The sequence below is a fragment of the Oncorhynchus tshawytscha genome, linkage group LG22 (assembly GCF_018296145.1).
Source record: "Oncorhynchus tshawytscha isolate Ot180627B linkage group LG22, Otsh_v2.0, whole genome shotgun sequence".
Lineage (NCBI taxonomy): Eukaryota > Metazoa > Chordata > Actinopteri > Salmoniformes > Salmonidae > Oncorhynchus > Oncorhynchus tshawytscha.
Window position 1 is genome coordinate 32,942,120 of NC_056450.1, and position 20,851 is coordinate 32,962,970.

General features: G+C 45.9%; 2 protein-coding genes across 2 annotated transcripts in view; both read right to left on the bottom strand.

The window, feature by feature from the left end:
• The window catches only part of LOC112222325 (NUAK family SNF1-like kinase 1), a 57,212-nt gene extending 43,208 nt beyond the window's left edge, over nucleotides 1-14,004 (bottom strand). Inside the window, exon 1 of the mRNA XM_024385108.2 lies at nucleotides 13,187-14,004. Within this exon, the coding sequence (XP_024240876.1) occupies nucleotides 13,187-13,510 (324 nt within the window). The 5' untranslated portion in view covers nucleotides 13,511-14,004. The remainder of the gene's footprint in view (nucleotides 1-13,186) is intronic.
• Nucleotides 14,005-14,216: 212 nt separating this feature from the next.
• On the bottom strand, nucleotides 14,217-20,629 carry LOC112222326 (kelch repeat and BTB domain-containing protein 12). Its single transcript, XM_042304088.1, has 10 exons — nucleotides 20,463-20,629; nucleotides 19,962-20,168; nucleotides 19,700-19,881; nucleotides 19,497-19,629; nucleotides 19,012-19,245; nucleotides 18,575-18,924; nucleotides 18,176-18,449; nucleotides 17,853-18,003; nucleotides 14,908-15,105; nucleotides 14,217-14,836 (listed from the first exon to the last, which is right to left on the bottom strand). The coding sequence occupies exons 2-10, from the start codon at nucleotides 20,130-20,132 to the stop codon at nucleotides 14,676-14,678; spliced, it is 1,854 nt and encodes a 617-aa protein (XP_042160022.1). The 5' UTR covers nucleotides 20,133-20,168; nucleotides 20,463-20,629; the 3' UTR covers nucleotides 14,217-14,675.
• Nucleotides 20,630-20,851: the final 222 nt, after the last annotated feature.

Below are 20,851 nucleotides of genomic sequence, written 5' to 3' on the forward strand. Positions count from 1 at the left end.
TCATTACCGCAACACGTCCAGCTGTGTCTGAATGTATGTTGAAATTTAAACAGAATAAAATGATAATATTCTTTAAAAAATAAATGGATGTTCTACTAGATACTTTCAAATGACAGAAACATTTACTGAATATTCATGCATAGTGTCCATGACAGTACTGACTATCATTTTTTAAATTTCCCCTTTATTTAACCACGTAGGCTAGTTGAGAACAAGTTCTCATTTACAACTGAGACCTGGCCAAGATAAAGCAGTGCATCACAAAACAACAACACTGAGTTACACATGGAATAAACAAACATACAGTCAATAATACAATAGAAAAAGTCTATATACAGTGTGTGAAAATGAGGTAAGGCAATAAATAGGCCATAGTGGCGAAACAATTACAATATAGCAATTAAACATAGATGTGCAGAAGATGAATGTGCAACTAGAGATACTGGGTTGCAAAGGAGCAAAAATAAATAAATAACAGTATGGGGATGAGGTAGTTCGATGGGCTATTTACAGATGGGCTATGTACAGGTGCAGTGATCTGTGAGCTGCTCTGACAGCTGGTGCTGGGAGATATGGGTATCCAGCTTCAGTGATTTTTGCAGTTTGTTCCAGTCATTGGCAGCAGAGAACTGGAAGTAAAGGTGGCCAAAGCTGGAATTGGGTTTGGGGGTGACCAGTGAAATAGAAATATACCTGCTGGAGTGCGTGCTATGGGTGGGTGCTCCTTTGGTGACCAGTGAGCTGAGATAAGGCGGGGCTTTACCTAGCAAAGACATATAGATGACCTGGAGCCAGTGGGTTTGGCGACGAATATGAAGCGAGGGCAGCCAACGAGAGCATACAGGTCGCAGTGGTGGGTAGTATATGGGGCATTGGTGACAAAACAGATGGCACTGTGATAGACTGCATCCAATTTGTTGAGTAGAGTGCTGGAGGCTATTTTGTAAATTACATCGCCGAAGTCAAGGATCGGTAGGAGTCAGTTTTACGAGGGTGTGTTTGGCAGCGTTGCGAAATAGGAAGCCAATTCTAGATTTAACTTTGGATTGGAGATGCTTGATGTGAGTCTGGAAGGAGGGTTTACAGTCTAACCAGACACCTAGGTATTTGTAGTTGTCCACATATTCTAAGTTGTATTTTTTTTAAATGTAACCTTTGTTTTAACTAGGCAAGTCAGTTAAGAACAAATTCTTATTTACAATGACAGCCTAGGAACAGTGGGTTAACTGCCACTGGTAGGACAACAGATTTTTACGTTGTCAGCTTGGGGATTCGATCTAGCAACCTTTCGGTTACTGGCCCAACACTCTAACTACTAGGCTCCCTGCCTAGAGGAGTGATGCTGGATGGGCGGGCAGTGATCGGTTGAAGAGCATGCATTTAGTTTTACTTGCATGTAAGAGCAGTTGGAGGCCATGGAAGGAGAGTTGTATATGGCATTGAAGCTCGTCTGGAGGTTAGTTAACACAGTGTCCAAAGAAGGGCCAGAAGTATACAGAATGGTGTCGTCTGCTTGGAGGTGGATCAGGGAATCACAAGCAGCAAGAGCGACATCAATGATCAAATCAAAGTTTATTTTTCATGTGCGCTGAATGCAACCTTATAGTGAAATGCTTACTTACAGCCTCCAACCAATAGTGCAAAAAAGGTATTAGGTGAACAATAGGTAGGTAAAAAAATAAAACAGTAAAATGACAGGCTATATACAGTAGTGAGGCTATAACAGTAGTGAGGCTACATACAGACACCGGTTAGTCAGGCTGATTGAGGTAGTATGTACATGTAGATATGGTTAAAGTGACTATGCATATATGATGAACAGCGAGTAGCAGTAGGGTAAAAAGAGGGTTTGGCGGGTGGCGGGACACAATGCAGATAACCCAAGCCAATGTGCGGGAGCACTGGTTGGTCGGCCCAATTGAGGTAGTATGTACATGAATGTATAGTTAAAGTGACTATGCATATATGATAAACAGAGAGTAGCAGCAGCATAAAAGAGGGGTTGGGGTGGGGGGGGCACACAATGCAAATAGTCCAGGTAGCCATTTGATTACCTGTTCAGGAGTCTTATGGCTTGGGAGTAAAAACTGTTGAGAAGCCTTTTTGTCCTAAACTTGGCACTCCGGTACCACTTACCATGCGATAGTAGAGAGAATGTATACAGAGAAGACAGTCGGCCCGAGAATTGAACCCTGTGGTAACCCCATAGAGACTGCCAGAGATCCGGAAAACAGGCCCTCCGATTTGACACACTGAACTCTGTCTGAAAAGTAGTTGGTGAACCAGGCGAGGCCATCATTTGAGAAACCAAGGCTGTTGAGTCTGCCGATAAGAATGTGGTGATTGACAGAGTCGAAAGCCTTGGCCAGGTCGATGAATACAGCTGCACAGTAATGTCTCTTATCGATGGTGGTTATTATATCGTTTAGGACCTTGAGCGTGGCTGAGGTGCACCCATGACCAGCTCGGAAACCAGATTGCATAGCAGAGAAGGTACGGTGGGATTTGAAATGGTCGGTGATCTGTTTGTTAACTTGGCTTTCGAAGACCTTAGAAAGGCAGGGTAGGATAGATATAGGTCTGTAGCAGTTTGGGTCTAGAGTGTCTCCCCCTTTGAGGAGGGAGATGACTGCGGCAGCTTTCCAATCTTTGAGGATCTCAGACGATACGAAAGAGAGGTTGAACAAGCTAGTAATAGGGGTTGCAACAATTTTGGATGATAATTTTAGAAAGAGAGGGTCCAGATTGTCTAGCCCTGCTGATTTGTAGGGGTCCAGATTGTCTAGCCCTGCTGATTTGTAGGGGTCCAGATTGTCTAGCCCTGCTGATTTTAGGGGTCCAGATTGTCTAGCCCTGCTGATTTGTAGGGGTCCAGATTGTCTAGCCCTGCTGATTTGTAGGGGTCCAGATTGTCTAGCCCTGCTGATTTGTAGGGGTCCAGATTGTCTAGCCCTGCTGATTTGTAGGGGTCCAGATTGTCTAGCCCTGCTGATTTGTAGGGGTCCAGATTGTCTAGCCCGGCTGATTTGTAGGGGTCCAGATTGTCTAGCCCTGCTGATTTGTAGGGGTCCAGATTGTCTAGCCCGGCTGATTTGTAGGGGTCCAGATATTGCTAGTGTTCACTATTGAACGTTTACTTTTGTAAATCACTTTTCCTAAAATAAATAAGCTCAGCGAGTAGATTGATGGGCCCTTCTTTTGCTCTGGACAGCTCGCGTGTGGAAAACATGCTATAAGAACGCATTATGACTCTGTTTTTACTTGTAAATCATCCTTTCCATCCATACATACCTAGTGGGGGAGAAGGGGCAGAGGAGGGGGGTGAAGGATGGTGGGGAAGGGGGCAGTGGGCAGAGGAGGGTGGTGAACCACAACCTCAACAGGACAGACAACTCAGGACCCACCAAACCAACAGACCCCACCCCCCCCTGTCATCTCCCCAAAATCCCTCCTGACAATCCCCCAATTCCATTAACGGTCCGTATGAAGCCAAACGGAGCTGCTGCTCATGTTGGTATCTGTACTGATGGCGCAAAAGCCATGACAGGGAGACATAGTGGAGCGGTAACGCGTGTGCCAGCAGTTGCACCCGACGCCACTTGGGTACACTGCAGCATCCACTGAGAGGCTCTTGCTGCCAAAGGAAAGCCTGACAGCTTCAAAGACATTTTGGACACTACAGTGAAAATGGTTAACTTTGTTAAAGCAAGGCCCCTGAACTCTCATGTATTTTCAGCACTATGCAATGATATGGGCAGCAACCATGTAACGCTTTTACAACATACAGAAGTGCGCTGGTTATCAAGGAGAAAAGTATTGACACGTTTTTTTGAATTGAGAGACGAGCTTAAAGTTCTTTACTGACCATCATTTTCACTTGTCTGACTGCTTGCAAGATGACGAGTTTCTCACACGACTGGCCTATCTGGGTGATGTTTTTAAATCACCAGAATGATCTGAATCTAGGAATACATGGACTCTCTGCAACTATATTCAATGTGTGGGACAAAATTGAGGCTATGATTAAGAAGTTGGAGCTCTTCTCTGTCTGCATTAACAATAACAACACAGAGGTCTTTCCATCAGTATGATTTTTTGTGTGCAAATGAACTCAAGCTTACGGACAATGTCAAATGTGATATAGCGAAGCACCTGAGTGAGTTGTGTGCACAATTACGCAGGTACTTTCCCTAAACAGATGACACAAATACAGTGCCTTGCGAAAGTATTCGGCCCCCTTGAACTTTGCAACCTTTTGCCACTTTTCAGGCTTCAAACAGAGATATAAAACTGTATTTTTTTGTGAAGAATCAACAACAAGTAGGACACAATCATGAAGTGGAACGACATTTATTGGATATTTCAAACTTTTTTAACAAATCTATGTATGTCTCTATCAGTTTTGCACATCGAGAGACTGAAATCTTTTCCCATTCCTCCTTGCAAAACAGCTCAAGCTCAGTGAGGTTGGATGGAGAGCATTTGTGAATAGCAGTTTTCAGTTCTTTCCAGATTCTCGATTGGATTCAGGTCTGGACTTTGACTTGGCCATTCTAACACCTGGATATGTTTATTTTTGAACCATTCCATTGTAGATTTTGCTTTATGTTTTGGATCATTGTCTTGTTGGAAGACAAATCTCCGTCCCAGTCTCAGGTCTTTTGCAGACTCCATCAGGTTTTCTTCCAGAATAGTCCTGTATTTGGCTCCATCTATCTTCCCATCAATTTTAACCATCTTCCCTGTCCCTGCTGAAGAAAAGCAGGCCCAAACCATGATGCTGCCACCACCATGTTTGACAGTGGGGATGGTGTGTTCAGGGTGATGAGCTGTGTTGCTTTTACGCCAAACATAACGTTTTGCATTGTTGCCAAAAAGTTCAATTTTGGTTTCATCTGACCAGAGCACCTTCTTCCACATGTTTGGTGTGTCTCCCAGGTGGCTTGTGGCAAACTTTAAACAACACTTTTTATGGATATCTTTAAGAAATGGCTTTCTTCTTGCCACTCTTCCATAAAGGCCAGATTTGTGCAATATACGACTGATTGTTGTCCTATGGACAGAGTCTCCCACCTCAGCTGTAGATCTCTGCAGTTCATCCAGAGTGATCATGGGCCTCTTGGCTGCATCTCTGATCAGTCTTCTCCTTGTATGAGCTGAAAGTTTAGAGGGACGGCCAGGTCTTGGTAGATTTGCAGTGGTCTGATACTCCTTCCATTTCAATATTATCGCTTGCACAGTGCTCCTTGGGATGTTTAAAGCTTGGGAAATCTTTTTGTATTCAAATCCGGCTTTAAACTTCTTCACAACAGTATCTCGGACCTGCCTGGTGTGTTCCTTGTTCTTCATGATGCTCTCTGCGCTTTTAACGGACCTCTGAGACTATCACAGTGCAGGTGCATTTATACGGAGACTTGATTACACACAGGTGGATTGTATTTATCATCATTAGTCATTTAGGTCAACATTGGATCATTCAGAGATCCTCACTGAACTTCTGGAGAGAGTTTGCTGCACTGAAAGTAAAGGGGCTGAATAATTTTGCACGCCCAATTTTTCAGTTTTTGATTTGTTAAAAAAGTTTGAAATATCCAATAAATGTCGTTCCACTTCATGATTGTGTCCCACTTGTTGTTGATTCTTCACAAAAAAATACAGTTTTATATCTTTATGTTTGAAGCCTGAAATGTGGCAAAAGTTCGCAAAGTTCAAGGGGGCCGAATACTTTCGCAAGGCACTGTAACTGGATTCGTTATCCCTTTCATGCCCTGCCTTCAGTCCACTTACCGTGGATTTACCAATTTAATCAGAAGCCACTGCCAGATTTCTGGATTGGGCTGTGCTCAGAGTATCCTACCTTGGCAAATCGCACTGTTAAGACACAGATGCCCTTTGCAACCATGTACCTATGTGAGAGTGGATTCTCGGCCTTTACTAGCATGAAAATTAAATAAAGGCACAGACTATGTGTGGAAAATGATTTAAGACCGAGACTCTCTCCAATACAACCCAACATTGCAGAGTTATGTGCGTCCTTTCAAGCACACCCTTCTCATTAACCTGTGGTAAGTTATTCACAATTTTTGATGGACAACTAAGGTTTTATATGTAAGATGGTTAAATAAAGAGCAAAATGATTGTTAATATTATTGCCCTGGTCCTATAAGAGCTCTTTGACACTTCCCATGAGCCAGGTTGTGACAAAAACTCACACTCATTCTTATGTTTAATAAATGTATCGTGTAATGTATGTGTGGCAGGCGTACGATGATGGCAAAAAACAACATTTGATACGCAGCTGAAGGTTGAATGTATGAAGGGGTACAGAACTATAAAAAGTTTGGGAACCACTGTACTAGAGCAAACAAAAAACTATACATACCTCGGCCTAAGGTCACAGGTAACTTCCACAAAGAAGTGAAAGAGCTCAGAGACAAGGCAAGAAGGGCCTTCTATGCCATCAAAAGGAACATCAAATTCGACATACCAATTAGGATCTGGCTAAAAATACTTGAATCAGTTATAGAATCCATTGCCCTTCATCAAAGGAGATGATTGTGGACTACAGGAAAAGGAGATGATTGTGGACTACAGGAAAAGGAGGACCAAGCACACCCCATTCTCATCGACGGCACTGTAGTGGAGCAGGTTGAGAGCTTCAAGTTCCTTGGTGTCCACATCACCAACACCCAAGCACATCAAGACAGTCGTGAAGAGGGCACGACAAAACCTATTCCCCCTCAGGAGACTGAAAAGATTTGGCATGAGTCTTCAGATCCTCAAAAGGTTCTACAGCTGCACCATCAAGAACATCCTGACTGGTTACATCCCTGCCTGGTATGGCAACTGCTCGGCCTCCGACCACATGGCACTACAGAGGGTAGTGCGAACAGCCCAGTACATCACTGGGGCCAAGCTTCCTTACATCCAGGATCTATATACTAGGCGGTGTCAGAGGAACACCATAAATATTGCCAAAGACTCCAGCCACCCTAGTCATGGACTGTTCTCTCTGCTATCGCATGACAAACGGTACCGGAGCGCCAAGTCTAGGTACAAGAGGCTTCTAAACAGCTTCTACCCCCAAGCCAAAAGACTCCTGATCATCTAATCAAATGGCTACCCAGACTATTTGCATTGCCCCCTCTCCACACCACTGCTACTCTGTTGTTATCCTCTATGCATAGTCACTTTAATAACTCTACTTATATGTACATATTACCTCAACTAACCAGTGCCCCTGCACTTTGACTCTGTAGCGGTACCCCCCTGTATATAGTCTCGCTATGGTTATTTTACTGCTGCTCTTTAATTACTTGTTACTTTTATTTCTTATTCTTTCCGTATTTAAAAAAAACTGCATTGTTGGTTAGGGGCTCGTAAGTAAGCATTTCACTGTAAGGTCTACACTGGTTGTATTCAGCATTTCACTGTAAGGTCTACACTGGTTGTATTCAGCATTTCACTGTAAGGTCTACACTGGTTGTATTCAGCATTTCACTGTAAGGTCTACACTGGTTGTATTCAGCATTTCACTGTAAGGTCTACACTGGTTGTATTCAGCATTTCACTGTAAGGTCTACACTGGTTGTATTCGGCACATGTGACTTATACAATTTGTGAGGTCTGGGGTCCGCTCACCAACCAAGAATCCACTAAATGGGACAAACACCAAATTGAGACTGCATGCAGAATTCTGCAAAAATATCCTCCATGTACAATGTAAAACACCAAATAATGCATGAAGAGCAGAATTAGGCCAATACCCGCTCATTATCAAAAGGAAGCGATTCCCAAACCTTCCATAACAAAGCCATCACCTACAGAGAGATGAACCTGGAGAAGAGTCCCCTAAGCAAGCTGTTCCTGGGGCTCTGTTCACAAACACAAACAGACCCCACAGAGTCCCAGGACAGCAACACAATTAGACCCAAGCAAATCAGGAGAAAACAAAAAGATAATGACTTGACACATTGGAAAGAATTAACAAAAAAATGGAGTAAACTAGAATGCTACTTGGCCCTAAACAGAGAGTACAATGGCAGAATACCTGACCAGTGTGACTGACCCAAACTTAAGGAAAGCTTTGACTATGTACAGACTCAGTGAGCATAGCCTTGCTATTGAGAAAGGTCGCCGTAGGCAGACCTGGCACTCAAGAGAAGACAGGCTGTGCACACTACACACAAAATTAGGTGGAAACTGAGCTGCACTTCCTAACCTCCTGCGAAATGTATGACAATATTAGAGAGACATATTTCCCTCAGATTACACAGAGAATTCAAAAACTAACCCAATTTTGATAAACTCCCATATCTACTGGGTGAAATGCCAGTGTGCCATCACGGCAGCAAGATTTGTGACCTGTTGCCACAAGAAAAGGGCAAGCAGTGAAGAACAAACATCATTGTAAATACAACCCATATTTATGTTTATTTATTTACAACTTTAACTATTTGCGCATCGTTACAACACTGTATACAGTTGAAATCGGAAGTTTAAATACACTTCGGTTGGAGTCATTAAAACTCGTTTTTCAATCACTCCACAAATGTCTTGTTAACTAACTATAGTTTTGGCAAGTTGGTTAGGACATCTACTTTGTGCATGACACAACTAATGTTTCCAACAATTGTTTACAGACAGATTATTTCACTTAATCACAATTCCAGTGGGTCAGAAGTTTGCATACAGTAAGTTGACTGTGCATTTAAACAGGTTGGAAAATTCCAGAAAATGATGTTATGGCTTTAGAAGCTTCTGATAGGCTAATTGACATCATTTGAGTCAATTGGAGGTGTACCTGTGGATGTATTTCAAGGCCTATTTTCAAACTAAGTGCCTCTTTGCTTGACATCATGGGAAAATCAAAGTATAAATACCATGGGACCACGCAGCCATCATACCGCTCAGGAAGGAGACGCGTTCTGTCTCCTAGAGATCAAAGTACTGTGGTGTGTAAAGTGCAAATCAATCCCAGAACAGCAAAGGACCATGTGAAGATGCTGGAGGAAACAGGTACAAAAGTATCTATATCCAGAGTAAAACAAGTCCTATATCGACATAACCTGAAAGACCGCTCAGCAAGGAAGAAACCACTGCTCCAAAACCGCCATAAAAAAGCCAGACTACGGTTTGCAACTGCACATGGGGACAAAGATCATACTTTTTGGAGAAATGTCCTCTGGTCTGATGAAACAAAAATAGAACTGTTTGGCCATAATGACCATCGCTATATTTGGAGGAAAAGGGGGAGGCTTGCAAGCCATAGAACACCATCCCAACCGTGAAGCACGGGGGTGGCAGCATCATGTTGTAGAAGTGCTTTGCTGCAGGAGGGACTGGTGCACTTCACAAAATGGATGGCATCATGAGGCGGGGAAATTATGTGGATATATTGAAGCAACATCTCAAGACATCAGTCAGGAAGTTAAAGCTTGGTCGCAAATGGGTCTTCCAAATGGACAATGACCCCAAGCATACTTCCAAAGTTGTGGCAAAATGACTTAAGGACAACAAAGTCAAGGTATTGGAGTGGCTATCACAAAGCCCTGACCTCAATCCTATAAAAACTTTGTGGGCAGAACTGAAAAAGTATGTGTGCAAGCAAGGAGGCCTACAAACCTGACTCAGTTACACCAGCTCTGTCAGGAGGAATGGACTAAAATTCACCCAACTTATTGTGGGAAGCTTGTGGAAGGCTTTAAACAATTTAAAGGCAATGCTATCAAACACTAATTGTGTGTATGTAAACTTCTGACCCACTGGGAATGTGATGAAAGAAATAAAAGCTTAAATAAATAACTCTACTATTATTCTGCCATTTCACATTCTTAAAATAAAGTGGTGATCCTAACTGACCTAAGACAGGGAATTTTTACTAGGATTAAATGTCAGAAATTGTGAAAAACTGAGTTTAAATGTATTTGGCTAAGGTGTATGTAAACTTCCGACTTCAACAGTATATACGTAAAGACATTTCAAAAGTAATTTATTATTTTGGAACTTCTGTGAGTGTAACGTTTACTGTTTATTTCACTTTTGTTTATTATCTACTTCATTTGCTTTGGCAATGTCAATATGTGTTTCCCATGACAATAAAGCCCTTGAATTGAAATGGTGGGGGAGAAGGGGGTAGTGGAGACTATGTGAGGAAAGGAGGGAGGGCTAGCATTTGGTGAAAGGGCTTAGAGGTTGAGGGGGTAAAAGGTGTGTGAGAGGGGGCAGTGGAGAGCATGAGGGAGGGGGAGGGGGAGAGCGAGGCACAGGGTTAACAGAAGGAGAACTGAGAGCAGGAGGGAGTGGGGAAGAGGGAGGCACAGGGTTAACAGAAGGAGAACTGAGAGCAGGAGGGAGTGGGGAAGAGGGAGGCACAGGGTTAACAGAAGGAGAACTGAGAGCAGGAGGGAGTGGGGAAGAGGGAGGCACAGGGTTAACAGAAGGAGAACTGAGAGCAGGAGGGAGTGGGGAAGAGGGAGGCACAGGGTTAACAGAAGGAGAACTGAGAGCAGGAGGGAGTGGGGAAGAGGGAGGCACAGGGTTAACAGAAGGAGAACTGAGAGCAGGGGGTCACTTCAGGCCTGCCTGGGGAAAAGCCTGGCATTCCACTGCCCCCTCCTGCCTTCATCTGGGGCATTAAGACCTGACCAGCAGAGCACAGAGAAGGAGGGAAGGACACTTTGGGTTTTGCTCTCTTCTAGACACCTACGGGAACACACAGCATTCCTGAAAGGACAATGACTAGGGTGTGTGCTGAAACGAGAGAAAGAGTATGAGAGATAGAAAGAGTATGAGAGAGAGAGCTAGAGAGACAGTGGGACACAGAGAGAGAAAGAGATGGAGTCATGAGTCTAAACATATGTAGTACAAATATAGAATTAGTGTACTTGCTGGGTGGCAGAGCCTTATCTAACATAAGAGGGAGTTCAACTGCCCTCCTATAATATGTCCAATAATGCAGTTTGCACACATTCAGTCCCACATTCAGTCAGTGAAAGTGACCTACAACAAAGCTTACTGTACTGACATACCCCAGACTCTCTCCCTCCATCCCTCTCCCCATCCCAGCCTCTCTCCATCCATCCCTCTCCCCCTCCCAGCCTCTCTCCCTCCCAGACTCTCTCCCTCCCAGACTCTCTCCCTCCCAGACTCTCTCCCTCTATCCCCTTCCAGACTCTCTCCCTCTCTCCCTCCCAGCCTCTCTCCCTCTCCCCCTCCCAGCCTCTCTCCCTCTCACCCTCCCAGCCTCTCTCCCTCTCAGAGTCTCTCCCTCCCAGCCTCTCTCCCTCCATCCCCCTCCCAGCCTCTCTCTCTCCATCCCCCTCCCAGCTCTCTCTCCCTCCATCCCCCCTCCCCCTCCCAGCCTCTCTCTCTCCATCCCCCTCCCAGCCTCTCTCTCTCCCTCCATCCCCTCCCCCTCCCAGCCTCTCTCCCTCCCCCTCCCAGCCTCTCTCCCTCTCAGACTCTCCCCTCCCAGCCTCTCTCCCTCCCAGCCTCTCCCTCCATCCCTCCCAGCCTCTCTCCCTCCATCCCTCTCCCTCTCCCAGCCTCTCTCCCTCCATCCCTCTCCCTCTCCCAGCCTCTCTCCCTCCATCCCTCTCCCTCTCCCTCTCCCAGCCTCTCCCCCTCCCAGCCCCCTCCCCCTCCCAGCCCCCTCCCCCCCCAGCCCCTCTCCCCCTCCCAGACTCTCCCTCTCAGACTCTCTCCCTCTCCCAGACTCGTCTCCATTAGCAGGCCGTCTGTAAGGATGCCAAAATGTTCTGACCCTAATCTGGAGTCAATGCCCCGGCCCTCTATATTCCTTCCTTCTCTCCTTTTCCATAGACCCCCTCCACATCTTCCCCCTCCCCACCACATCTCTTCTTCATCTGTCCTTCTTCACTCAGACAACAGCTCCCGATCCTGTTTCTAAAAATATGGTCAATTTGTCTCAAGGAATTCTCAGTATGCACTGGCCACTGGCTCAAGGAATTCTACCACCATCTCGCTCTCCCTCTCTTCTATTCTTTATCCCCCGCTCTCCAGTAAATGTAGGAAAGAGGGACTGGGTGTACAGTACAGTAGCAGACAGTGACAGGATTGGGCTAGTCTCCTAATCTGATATCCCATCAGATTATCCCTATAATAACATGTTTGTTTACTAAAAATCAGAAAGGGGTATCTATCTCTTTGTCTTCAGCTCACAGTAGACTGAAGGATTAAACCCTGAACTACGAGCAACAAAACCATTAAAAAACAAAACAATTCTCTCTCTTATAATGTATTATTTTTCTCAGATACATTAATAGATAGCCAATAGCCATATTGCAAATCATATAATGCACATGTCATATGGTTCTTTTCCCCTTTAGAATAACCAATCCTTCATTATTACACCTAGAATGGTACTATGTCTGTTACATTTGGTCTGTGTTTGGAAGGGAAAACCCAGTCAGTTGCACAACTGAATACATTCAACCAAAATGTGTCTTCCACATTTAACAACATGTCTGTCTTCATCGAAGTCTGGGGAGTAGTTGTTGTGGGGTTAACTACCTCGCTGAAGGGCAGTTACTGCAGATTTTTAACCGCTGGGCTGCCTGCCCACCGTGTCTGTGTGTGGGCCTGGGTGCATGCCAGTGAGAGTGTGTGAGGGGTCAAGGGTAATGAGTCAGATAAGGAGAAGGTGGCCTAGGCCCTCAGAAGGCCCCTGATCCCTGGCATAGCAGCGGGTATGAGCTAATCCACTACAGATGGCACGCAGGCACACAAAGTATGCATCTATTCATTAGACCAATGACAACACCTGTCCTCTATCACACATGAATAATTAATAACACACACAATACATCATTCTGATAAGAACCAAAACATAACTGAAGGACAGCTGCCTGAGACTTCCAGGCACAGCCAAGGGCAAGAGCACACACACACATCATCTGGGGTCCCTTTGTGATATAGCAAACGCACGATACAGGTAACAAACAAAATGTCAATAACAGATGCATATTTTGCCTTGGTACCCCTAACATAGAAGGCAGCACACATTCAGAAACATTTGGTTGCAATGATGAGTTGGTCTAATATCTGTAAAGTGAACATTTAGGTAATAATATGACATAAAAGGCTAACACATGGAAAGGAAGGACAGTATAGGATCGAGATAGACAGAGACATATTTAATTGAAAAACAAACAAAAACACCTACTGTCTTCCTGGTCGTTCTCTCCATCGCCCTCTTCACTTTCCCGTAGGTGCCTTTTCCCAGCGTCTCCATTACCTCGTAGCGGTGTTTCAAATTGTGTTTATGTTGGTGCTTCTTCACTTCCACCGGCATAGAGCCAGTTTCCCCGGTGTGGCTGCGGCGCTTGTCCCCGCTGAGGAGACGACGGCTGTCCAGACTTGAGGTCTCGGAGCCATCATCGCCGGTTTCGGTATCTGCCGTGTCCTGCATGTTCTCCCTCCGTTCTGACCGGTCTTCAGTGCTCATCACGCTGCTGCGGTGGTCTCTGCGAATTTCCCGCCTGCCCATCCTGGTCTCGCTCAGTGCGCACCTGTCGCAACTAGTTGCCTACTTGGCAGCGGAAATATTTCATAAACTGACACAGGATTTGTTATATTTCTTTATCCCTACAAACAACTAAAGGAAGCCTCAAATTGCCCAGTTTCATAGCAGATAGATGAAGCAACAAAACACCAGGCTACTATCAATGATTCACTCTGCTTGAGGAAATTAAATGTCAAAGGGGTATTCGGTTAATAATCCCAGACATCAGCTCATTAGGGAAACCCCTGTTCCATTTGTCTCGCCTCCCGTTCTTATGCTGCTGTTCATACTCGCTCTCTCTCTTTCCTCTATCTGAAAACAAATCACAACAAATCAGCAGTGAGAACCACATGGTCCCATTGGGTTGGTGGATCCGCCCCAGTCCATACCGATGCCAGCTGTCATAGCAACATGCAGCGTCACACTAATTTAGGCTCGTTTGGGCTTTCCGCCGACCTATTTCTGACCATGCCGAACAGTAGGAGAAGGAGAAGGAATGCTTGGCACGTAAGCAACGTCCTCGAGGAATGACCCGTTCAATCAGACTTGTTTGTTTTCCGTTCCCCGGAAAAATAAACGCTTGAGATGGACATCAGTTAAAGATCCATTACATTGTTAAACTGTGAATATGTATTGTGGAAGGAGATAAATAGGCCTACAGACCAAACATTTAATATTTGGAAAGCCTGAATGTCTTAATTTGTATTTTATTGAAACACAGAGTTCAGATGTTAGTACAGGCATCACATCATGCAGTGTCTGTGTGATAGGCTAGTAGTCTATAGCCCTCAAGCTCAACTGCCAGTTCTACTGCATTATTTCATGGACTGATTTAGACCTGGGACACCAACTAATTATCAGGTAGAACAGAAAACCAGCAGGCTCCGGACCTCATAGGGTAAGAGTTGAATACCTCTGGTCTAAAGCTCAGGCTGTCCTTACAGAGTAAGTTTACAAAGCAATTGATTTCCATACCTTATCCTTTCATCGGAGGGATACCACATACAGTACTTATAAGCTTTTAGGCTATCATGTCTTGACGATGAAACAAAGTTATAGGGTAGGCCTAGAGCAACATGAGTCCCTCTTTATGCAATATGGTCTCTGTGTTTTCTCTTCCTCTGAGTAGGCCATTTTTGTCCTGTGTCCATCAATGGTCAGAGCTCGGGGTTGAGAGATCACGGGGGTTGAGGTTGGCCACCAGACAGACGCTGTAGCTGTCATGCATGGCTGCTCGACGCTCCACCACCGTCCACACGTTGTCCTTGGGATCCAGCTCTAAGATCTCCTTGGTGATGATCTCATGGCGACCTGTCAAAATAGGATTGATAATTGATTGATTCATTTATTGATTGATCAGTGTAAATGTGTTTGGTTCTCACCTGCCCCCTTGTAGTAGCCACAGAGGTACAGCTTGCCGTCCACCTCCCCAATGTTGGAGGCATTGGTTCGTAAAGAGAGGAGAGCTGTGGGGAGGGTTGGTCCTGACCTCCAGGTATCTTCTTCTGGGTTGTAGATCTCCACTGAGCTCAGGCAGCGACGAGATTGGCCACGGTCCTCCCCCTCACACCCTATACCCCCTGGAGAACATACATATGCACTGAATAAATATAAACGTAACATGTAAAGTGTTGGTCCCATGTTTCATGAGACAAGGTCCCAGACATTTTCCATATGCACAAAAAGCTTTATTCGCTCTAATTTTGTCCACAAATTTGTTTACATCCCAGTTAGTGAGCATTTCTCCTTTGCCGAGATAATACATCCACCTGACAGGTGTGGCATATCAAGAAGTTGATTAAACAGCATGATCATTACACAGGTGCACGTTGTGCTGGGGACAATAAAGGGCCAATCTAAAAATGTGCAGTTTTGTCACACAACATTATGCCACAGATGTCTCAAGTTTTGAGGGATCTTGCAATTGGCATGCTGACTGCAGGAATGTCCACCAGAGCTGTTTCCAGATAATTTCATGTTAATTTCTCTACTGTAAGCCGCCTTCAATGTCGTTTTTGAATACTTTCCAAAGGCACTGTACATGTGGTGTGCGGTTGTGAGGCCGGTTGAACGTACTGCTAAATTCTGTGACCCCTTGACTTTTTCCACATTTTGTAATGTTAAAGCCTTATTCTAAAATGGATTAAATAGTTTTTTCCCCCTCAACAATCTATACACAATATCCGATAATGACAAAGCAAAAACAGGTTTTTAGACATTTTTGCTAATTTATTTAAAAAAATAAAAAATATGAAATATCACATTTTCATAAGTATTCTGACCCTTTACTCAGTACTTTGTTGAAGCTCCTTTGGCAGTGATTGCAGCATCGATTCTTCTTGGGTAAGAAGCTGCAAGCTTGGCACACCTGTATTTGGGGAGTTTCTCCCATTCTTCTTTGCAGATCCTCTCAAGCTCTATCAGGTTGGATAGGGAGCATTGCTGTATAGCTATTTTCATGTCTCCAGAGATGTTTGATTGGGTTCAAGTCTGGTCTCTGGCTGGGCCACTCAAGGACATTCAGACACTTGTCCCAAAGCCACTCCTGCGTTGTCTTGGCTGTGTGCTTAGGGTTGTTGTCCAGTTGGAAGGTAAACCCCTTTCTCCACAGTCTGAGGTCCTGAGCGCTCTGGAGCAGGTTTTCATCAAGGATCTCTCTGTACTTTGCTCCGTTCACCTTTGCCTCGATCCTGACTAGTCTCCCAGTTCCTGACGCTGAAAAACATCCCCACAGCATGATGCTGCCACTACCATGCTTCACGGTAGGGATGGTGCCAGGTTTACTCCAGACATGACGCTTGGCATTCAGGACAAAGAGTTCAATATTGGTTTTTATCAGACCAGAGAATCTTGTTTCTCATGGTCTGATCGTCTTTAGGTGCCTTTTGGCAAACTCCAAGCAGGCTGTCATGTGCCTTTTACTTTGGAGTGGCTTCCGTCTGGCCACTCTATCATAAAGGCCTGATTGGTGGAGTGCTGCAGAGATGGTTGTCCTTCTTGAAGGTCCTCCCATCTCCACAGAGGAACTCTGGAGCTCTGTCAGAGTGACCATCGGGTTCTTGGTCACCTTCCTGACCAAGGACCTTCTCCCCTGATTGCTCAGTTTGGCTGGGAGGCCAGCTATAGGAAGAGTCTTGGTGGTTCCAAACATCTTCCATTTAAGAATGATGGAGGCCACTGTGTTCTTGGGGACCTTCAATGCTGTAAAATAAGAATTTGTTCTTAACTGACTTGCCTAGTTAAATAAAAAATGTTCCGTTCACTATTATGTTCCAACTGTTTTGACCCTCATGCTTCCATCTGAATGAAGTGAGAAAAATAAAGACAGAAAACATCAGAGCATGTAGATCTCTCCATTGAAAGATGTGCTCTAACCTAGCATGTAGATCTCTCCATTGAAAGAATTACTCTAATCTAGCATGTAGATCTCTCCATTGAAAGAGGTACTCTAACCTGGCATGTAGATCTCTCCATTGAAAGACGTGCTCTAACCTAGCATGTAGATCTCTCCATTGAAAGACGTACTCTAACCTAGCATGTAGATCTCTCCATTGAAAGACGTGCTCTAGCCTAGCATGTAGATCTCTCCATTGAAAGACTTACTCTAACCTAGCATGTAGATCTCTCCATTGAAAGACGTGCTCTAACCAACCTGGCATGTAGATCTCTCCATTGAAAGACGTGGTCTAACCAACCTGGCATGTAGATCTCTCCATTGAAGGACGTGCTCTAACCTGGCATGTAGATCTCTCCATTGAGAGACGTGCTCTAACCTAGCATGTAGATCTCTCCATTGAAAGACGTACTCTAACCTAGCATGTAGATCTCTCCATTGAAAGACGTGCTCTAACCAACCTGGCATGTAGATCTCTCCATTGAAAGACGTGGTCTAACCAACCTGGCATGTAGATCTCTCCATTGAAGGACGTGCTCTAACCTGGCATGTAGATCTCTCCATTGAGAGACGTGCTCTAACCTGGCATGTAGATCTCTCCATTGAGAGACGTGCTCTAACCTAGCATGTAGATCTCTCCATTGAAAGACGTACTCTAACCTGGCATGTAGATCTGTCCATTGAAAGACGTGGTCTAACCTGGAATGTAGATCTCTCCATTGAAAGACGTGCTCTAACCTGGCATGTAGATCTCTCCATTGAAAGACGTACTCTAACCTAGCATGTAGATCTCTCCATTGAAAGACGTACTCTAACCTAGCATGTAGATCTCTCCATTGAAAGACGTGCTCTAACCTGGCATGTAGATCTCTCCATTGAAAGACGTACTCTAACCTAGCATGTAGATCTCTCCATTGAAAGACGTGCTCTAACCTAGCATGTAGATCTCTCCATTGAGTGTAGCGACTCCACAGCGGTAGCGTGAGTACCTCATGTTCTCACACTCGATCCACCGGTCCTTGCCTGGGTCAAACTGGAACACACGGCTACTCAGCCTGTCTGGCTCATCGTCTGGACGGTCCGACTGGAATGGGGATGAAGGAGGGGTGGAGAGAGAGGATGGGGGTGAGGAAGGGAGAAGGGAGGAGGATCAGAGTTTTCCCAAGTTGCACTTTGTAACAAATGCATTTGTAAAAAGCATCACATAACCTATATGTGATTGATTGAGTGGTTTTTTGACTGACATCCCTGCTCACCTGTGGCGTCCAGCCCCCCAGCACGTAAAGGTGGTCCTTGAGGCTGACCACACAGTGACAGGCCAATGGGAGAGGCAGAGGAGCGAAGCTCAGCCAGGACCCGCCCCTTCTCAGCGACCACCTCTCAACACTGTTGGTGATGATGTAATGGTTCCTGACCTTCATCTGTCCCCCCAGCAGGTAGAGGGCATCACCTAGTGCCGCCAGGGCATACATGTCCCTGTACCCCACCCAGCATAGCTCCTCCCAGCTGCCCTCACAAGACCGATCATACCTGGGCAGACAACAGAGGACAGGTATGTATTTTATACATACACACACACACACACACACACACACACACACACACACACACACACACACACACACACACACACACACACACACACACACACACACCTGTACATCCCCAGCCTCTTGGTCCTGTGTTCGTCCTCCTCTTCTACAGCCACCACTATGCTGTTGTCCCTTGTCACCGCCCCTGCCGTGATCGTCCCTGTCCCCTTCACTGGAGAGGGGATGTAGTACGTCCTTCTGGCCTGGGGGGCGAAGCATAAGCTGAGGTCAGCGTGACCCCCCCGGCGGGCTGGGACGCCCCCTTCATCAGTCCCCCCCAGGCAGAGGAGAAGGTCTGTGGTCTCCATCCCGTAACGCAGGGTGGGGCGAGGAGGGGCAGCCGCCACAGAGAGATAAGAAGTCTGAAGAGCCGCGTCGATCATCCCGAAGCATTCCGCATCCCGGAGCAATACCTGCAACCATACACTTACAATTAGTAGGGTGGACATAGCTTTAAAATCTCCTTCTCTCCATCCTCCTCTTTCTCTTTCCATCCTCACCGGGTTTCTCCTCCTGGCTCTCCTGAGGAAGTTGGGATCTATCAGCTCAAGTCGTACCCGCCTGAGGAGCTCCACGGCCTGGGCCTCACTCTGCTCATCTCCCCTGCGCTTCTCCACCCAGCGCAGCACCAGTTCCAGAACGCTCTCCTCCTGGGTCACATTCAGGTCGTCTGAACCCAGCAGACCCCCCAGACTCTGGGCGTCCAACTCCAACACCTCCTCTTCCTGACACACCTGAAAGGAGAGGGGAGGAGGGGCGAGAGAGAGAGAGAGAAAGAGAAGAGAGGTGATACAAAGAGATGACGTTGTGAGCGAGAGTAGGTAATACATTTAATAAATGTTTATATGTCAGACCGCTCTGTTTAATTCTGCCTGTAGACAGATGCAGGGAACTACTGCTCTCTTGTGGTGAGAAGAGGAAATTGACATGACTGTGGCAGTTGGGAAGAATTATACTCAGATTATACTGAATGATATGGTCCTACCTGGGCAAAGTGACGACACAAGTATCTCAGGGCGAGGTCTGCCAGGTCAGCGGCCCCCAGGTCTCTGGCCCAGTGGTACAGTCCTACACAGTTGGAAGTATCCATGCTGTCCAACATGTACCTCTGACACAACCTGTAATAGTGACCATAATGTAGTGATTGTATTAGTCGTGTCATGGCTAACAGTAGCCACCTGAACCCACCTGAATGCCCCGTCTATGTGCAGCAGGAAGGCAGCAGCGGCCACTCCCTGAGTGTTGTCGTGGGAGAGAGGCAGCTGGGCGCGGTACATGTACCCCAGGAGCAGCTCCAAGCTCTGGGCAGGAGTGTCCCTGAGAGGCACCTCACCTCCACGGGTCTCCCTCAGACCACAGGTAAACATGGCCTGGAGGGATAAAAGAAGTATGGTAAACACCATGGTAAAATTAATTTTGGTGTTCATTGAAACAAGCACAATTATCTTACCTGGAAGTAAGGGCTGAAGGCGGATAGCACCACCCGGTGACAGGGGAATGGAATGCCCTCGGCCAGGAGAACCACGTCAGTCAGTTCCCTGGCCCCCCACATCCTCTCCAGCTGCCCCAGCAGAAGAAGTCCATGTTCAGCCTGACCAGGCACCATCACCTGGGGGTCCATCTCTCACCTTGGAGGGTGAAGATGGCTCTGCTAAACCTAGAGAGAGAGAGAGAGGGAGAGAGAGGGAGCGAGGGAGGGAGAGGGAGCGAGGGAGAGAGAGAGAGAGAGAGGGAGAGAGAGAGAGAGAGAGAGAGAGAGAGAGAGAGAGAGAGAGAGAGAGAGAGAGAGAGAGTGGGGACATCAGAAATAGACACAACGGTGTGTGTAACACTACACCAGGGCAGACATGCTCCTTGTACAGCCCACACGGCAGACATTGAGCTGTAGCGGTAGAGTTAGATTAAGAAGCAATACCATCACATTAGTTTACTCTGATCAGAGCTACTGTACCAGCAGTCTGCAGGACAACCTCTCCAGGGCTTGGTGCTTCTCTTTCAGGACTGGAGTCATGTCAGTTGCATTGTATCATAATGGAGAATGGAGTTGTGTCTCTGTCAATGGCCGTTGCTGTGTCTGTCCCTAATACTGTTTGGTTGCTGTTTGTCTCTCTGTGTGAGTGTGTGTTTTTTGTGTGTGTGTGTGTGTGTGTGTGTGTGTTAACAGGTTTTAAATAGATCAGTGCAAGGGAGCCATGTGTCTCTGCTGTAGTTCAGTCAGGGCTAAATGCTTACTGAAAATCTGTGCACTTCTCCCATTGACTCTGATGCATGATGCATCTACAGAAACCGCAACGATCAAACTATCTATGGCTATGGCTCCACCCAGTATCAAAATATACT

Coding starts and splice junctions, on each gene's coding strand:
- LOC112222326 (XM_042304088.1), bottom strand. CDS start 20,132: ATGGACCCCCAGGTGATGGTGCCTGGTCAGGCTGAACATGGACTTCTT. Junction 19,882..19,961: donor CCTTCAGCCCTTACTTCCAG/GTAAGATAATTG, acceptor TTATCCCTCCAG/GCCATGTTTACCTGTGGTCT. Junction 14,837..14,907: donor TGGCTACTACAAGGGGGCAG/GTGAGAACCAAA, acceptor CTATTTTGACAG/GTCGCCATGAGATCATCACC.